The sequence below is a fragment of the Otolemur garnettii genome, unplaced genomic scaffold (assembly GCF_000181295.1).
Source record: "Otolemur garnettii isolate 467f Iridium unplaced genomic scaffold, OtoGar3 scaffold00187, whole genome shotgun sequence".
NCBI classification, from domain to species: Eukaryota; Metazoa; Chordata; class Mammalia; order Primates; family Galagidae; genus Otolemur; species Otolemur garnettii.
In genome coordinates this window covers 1,815,345-1,820,775 of record NW_003852582.1, presented here as the reverse complement: position 1 = coordinate 1,820,775, position 5,431 = coordinate 1,815,345, and the positions used below count along the sequence as shown (strand labels likewise).

The following is a 5,431-nucleotide window of genomic DNA, read 5'->3' as shown; positions in this document are numbered from 1 at the left end:
CCATAGCGTCACAGCTCACAGCAACCTCAAATTCTTGGGCTTCAGCCAGTGGTTCTCAACCTTCCTAATGCTGCAGCCCTTTAATAGTTTTCAGTTTTCATGCCATTTTTCAGGTTGTAAATCTTAAGGACCAGATTTTGCCTCTCAAATAAATAATATACCATCTAATCCATAATGAGTAATTAATTGTTTATAACTTTTCAGGTACTGTTTAGGATGAATATGATTTGGAGAAATTCCACTTCCTGTCTAAGGCTAAGAAAGGTGCCACACAGATGCCAAAGTGGGTACCGCCCAGCAGTCCCTCTTGGATCAAGGATTTTAACTGACCTCGACAAAGTTTTTGAATACAACATGTGGTGAGTTTTCTTTTTAGGTCTGATGTTATAAATGCCTGTTGAATATCACCAATGGTATTGTTTTCATTTAGTACCAACAAAGGATTTTCAAAGCTGATGACATAATTCATGTTGTAGATTTCCAAAAGCCAGGGTAACCAATCCTGACTTAAGTGTTGACAATTCTAAACTTCTTTACAAACAAAATTGGAAAATTGAAACTTTCCAGGAGCTTTTAGTGCTTTGGAGTTCTTGCAGGCCCTGCTCACCTGATTTGCTACCCTATCACCAGGTAGATATAGGGGCCATTTTCTAGATAGGGCCCTCCTCCTATTTTACAGGCCCTTCCTTATTTACAAATACTTGTCAATCAGCAAATGTGTATCCAATACCTGGTATTTACTGAATACCAGAAAGAAACTTTGGTATGACTCTCATCCACACTTTTAGGAAATCCACACTATTTGGGAAGATAGCTATTTATAGGAAAAGTTGATAATTAGCCATGTAAGGCAGCAGTTTGTGAGGGTCCAGGGAGTGTCGTAGACTATATGCCTTATGAGAACTACTCAATAATGTGAAACCATTTCTATGTGGGGAAACTCAGGAAGATTTTCTTTTTTTTTTTTCTTGTTTTTTCATTTTTAGAGACAAAGTCCTACTGTGTTGCCCAATGCTACAATCACAGCTCACTGCAGCTTGGAACTCCTGGGCTCAAGTGGTCCTCCCACCTCAGCCTCCTGAGTAGCTGGGACCACAGGCATGCACCACCACACCTGGCTAATTTTTTAATTTTTTGTAGAGACAAAAAAATGTTACCCAGGCTAGTATTGAACTCATAGCCTCAAGCGATCCTCCTACTTCAGCCTCCCAAAATGCTGAGATTACTTATGTAAGCCATTATGCCTGGCCTCAGGAAGATTTCTTAAAGTGGGGGAAAATTGAAATTAGGATCACATATTCCCTATTGGAAATATTTTGGGTTTGGTTTCAGACCACCACAGTAAAGCCAATATTGCAGTGCAGGAGTCCTGAATTCTTTTGTCTCTTGGTGCATATAAAGGTTATGTTTACACTATACTGTAGTCTATTAAATGAGTAATACCATCGTGTCTAAGAGAACAATGTACAAGCCTTAATTTAAAAATGCTTTATTGGAGGTTCAAGAAGTAAGGTGCCAGCCCCATATGCCAGGTGGCAGGTTCAGACCCAGCCCTGGCCAAAAACTGCAAAAAAAAAAAAAATGCTTTATTGCTAAAAACAATAATCATCTGATCCTTCAGCAAGTCATAATCTTTTTGCTGGCAAAGAGTCTTGCCTCAGTATTGATGACTACTGACAGTATGCATGATTACTGACTGATTGGGATAGTAGTTGCTGAAGGCTGGGGTAGCTATGGTAATTTCAGGGAAGTTAGTCACATCAACTGACTCTTTGTTTCACAAACAATTTCTCTGTAGCATGCGATGCTATTTGATAACATTTTACCCACAAGAGAACTTCTATCAAAATTGGAGTCTGTCCTCTCAAATCCTGCTGCTATTTTATCTACTAAGTTTCTGTAACACTCCAAATCCTTTGTTGTCATTTTAACAGTGTTCACAGCATCTTCACTAGGAGTAGATTTCATCTCAGGAAACCACTTTCTTTGGTCATCCATAACAAGCAATTGCTCATCCATTCAAATTTTATCATGAGAGATTATAGCAATTCAATCACATCTTCAGGCTCCACTTCTAATTCTAGTTCTCTTGCTGTTTCCACATCTACAGTTATGTCCTCCACTGAAGTCTTAAATCCCTCAAAGTCATCCATGAGGGCTGGAATCAACTTTTCCTATACTTCAGTTAATGATGATATTTTGACTTCTTCTCATGAATCACAAGTGTTCTTAATGGCATTCTTTCCAAAAGGTTTTTAATTGATTCTGCCCAGATCCATCAGAGGAAGTCCTACCTATGGCAGCTGTAGCCTTACAATATATATTTCTTAAATAAGAAGACTTGAAAGTTGAAATGACTTCTCGATCCATGGGCTGCAGAATGGATCTTAGTTTAGGAGGCACGAAAATGATGTTAACCTCCTTGCATATCTCCAACAGAGCTCTTAGGTGACCAGGTGCATTGTCAGTGAGCAGTAATATTTTGAAAGGATTCTTTTTCCTGAGCAGCGGGTCTCAACAATAGGCTTAAATTATTCAGTAAACCATGCCGTAAACAAATCTGCTGTCATCCAAACTTTGTTGTTTCATTTCTAGAGTACAGAGTACATTTGGCATAATTCATAAGGGCCTATGATTTTCTGAATGATAAATGAGCATCGGCTCTAACTTAGAGTCACCAACTGCATTAGTCCCTAATAAGAAAATCAGCATGTTCTTTGAAGCTTTGAAACTAGGTATTGACTTTTTCTCTCTAACTATGAAAGTCCTAGACAGTATGTCTTTCTAATAGAAGGCTGTTTCATTTACATTGACAATCTGTTTTTAAATGTAGTTATGTTCATCAGTGATCTTAGATAATCTTTTGGATAACTTGCTGCAGCCTCTCTGTTGGCACTTTCTGTATCACATGCACTTTTATGTTATGGAGACGGCTTCTTTCCTTAAACATGATCCAACCTCTGCTAACTTCAAAGTTTTCTTCTACAGCTTCCTCACCTTTCTTAGATTTGAAGAGAGTTAGGGCCTTGCTCTAGATTAGGCTTTGGCTTACGGGAATGCTGTAGCTGGCTTGATCTTCTATCCAGACCACTGAAATTTTCTCTGTATCAGTAATGTTGTTTCATTTTCTTATCGTTCATGTGTTTACAGGAGAGAACTTTTCCTTTGCATTCACAAGTTTGCTAATTGGTGCAAAAGGCCTAGCTTTCAGCTCATCTCAGCTTTCAACGTGCCTTCCTCCCTAAACTTCATCACTTCTTCAGTTAAAGTGAGAGACATGTGACTCTTCCTTTCACTTGAACACTTAGAGGCCATCGTAGGGTTATTAATTGGCCTAATGTCGATATTGGTGTATTCAAGGAATAGGGAGACCTAAGCAGAGTCTAAGACCTAAGAAAGAGATGGGGAACAGTCAGTCAGTAGAAGAATCAGCACACATACAACATTTACTGATTCAGCTCACCATTTTATATGGACATGGTTCATGGTGCCCCCAAACAATTGCAGTAGTAGCATCAAAGATCACTGATCACAGGTCATCATAACAGACATGACAATAACAAAACAGTTTGAAATATTGCAAGAATTACCAAAATGTGACACAGAGACAAGAAGTGAGTATATGCTGTTGGAATAATGGGGTGGATGGACTTGCTATGTGTATGGTTGCCGCAGACTTTCAATTGGTTAAAAAAAAAAGAACGCAACATCTATGAAGTGTAGTAAAGTGAAGCACAGTGAAATGAGGTATGCCTGCATTTATTCTGCCTCTAGTACAAAGCACAGTGCCTGACACATAAATATTTGTTGAATAATGATTTGAATAAGTAAACTGGAGTAAGGACATTCTGGTGGGTAGACAATCTTAAAACATCGAGATGAGGGCTTGGCGCCTGTAGCTCAGTGAATAGGGTGCCAGCTGCATACACCGAGGCTGGTGAGTTCAAGCCCGGCCCAGACCTGCTCAACAATGACAACTGCAACTAAAAAATAGCTGTAGTCTCAGCTACTCAGGAGGCTAAGGCAAGAGAGTCACTTAAGCCCAAGAGTCTGAGGTTCCTGTGAACTGTGATGCCATAGTACTCTACCGAGGGCAACATAGTGACACTCTGTTTCAAAAAAAACACCCCAAGATGAGGAAGTACAAAGCATAGCCCATTGGATAATTTGCTCTAAAAAAAGTCTATTTTAGGAGACAGATAACAGATAAGGTTGGAAGGATGTAGGCCAAAAAGTGGGAGTGGGTTGAAGATTGTGCATGGTCCTGTATTACTTGCTGAAGCAGAAGGTTATAGAGCTACTGAAGAGAAATGACATCATATGTAGTGTATTAGTGGGCATATTTGGTAACGGTATAGTGGACAGATCAGCAGGGAGAACTGGAAGCAGGCAAGGACCAGCGAGAGAGATATTATGAAGGAAGAATAAATTGAACTTGGTACTGATATGGAATAAAGGAAAACACAGAATTTGACCCTGAAAGTTTTGATCTTAAAGTGACTGATAGAAAGGAAAATCAAGGGGTAAATTGATTTTTTTGGTTTGGAAGAAAGATTTTAAATTTAGTTTTAGACAATTTGAATAGGCTTTGCAAGCAGGACGTTCAGGTGAAAACTTCCAGAGCCCAGATTCAACTGCTGGTCAGGGCTGAAGAAGTGAAGTGGGATATGATATCTGCAGACAAAATCCTTACTAGACTAGCCTTGGGAGCAGCGTCTGTAGGGCTGGTAAGGTGACTTTTTTTTTTTTTGAGACAGTCTCACTTTGTCACCCTCAGTTGAGTGCTGTAGCCTCATAGCTCACAGCAACCTCAAACTCTTGAGCTCAAGAGATTCTCTTGCCTCAGCCTCCCGAGTAGCTGGGACTACAGGTGCCTGCCATAATGTCCTGCTATTTTTAGAGACAAGGTCTTGCTCTGGCTGAGGCTGATCTCGAACCTATGCGCCACTATGCCCAGCCAACTTTTTATGTTTTTATTGTGAAGGAGCTAAGGAAATTTCACTCCAAAATATGACTCTTTGATATAAAGAATAATTTGAATTAAAGGCCCTTAGAGATCAGAAAGCACCGGAAGGGGCTTTCACTCTATCTACATAAATTGGACTGACCCCATCAAAGGGGGCAATTGACTTCCTTTTCTCTCCTTGTTATCTCAATGTATTATTGAGAAGAAGATCAAGAATGCAGGCAGACCTGGCCCAAATCATTTTAAACACAATATCTGTCTCTCGAGTTAATTTATAGTCAGCCTGTTTTCCCTATCTATTCATCCTCCCTAGCAACCACTTGTTGCAGCTGTATTCCACACTTCCCCCCCTCCCTTCTAAGAGGCAGGTATGAAAATATCTGACCATCAGTGAGATATTGGGTAATCTCTCTTGTGATTCTCCGCATGTTCATGGTCTTTGAAAATAAACATTTTTTTTTTTTT

At 39.6% G+C, this 5,431-nt stretch overlaps 1 protein-coding gene across 1 annotated transcript in view; it reads left to right on the top strand.

The window, feature by feature from the left end:
* The window catches only part of METTL8 (methyltransferase like 8), a 99,344-nt gene that overhangs the window by 40,820 nt on the left and 53,093 nt on the right, over positions 1-5,431 (top strand). The window contains exon 4 of the mRNA XM_003800862.3: positions 205-359. Within this exon, the coding sequence (XP_003800910.1) occupies positions 217-359 (143 nt within the window). The 5' untranslated portion in view covers positions 205-216. The remainder of the gene's footprint in view (positions 1-204; positions 360-5,431) is intronic.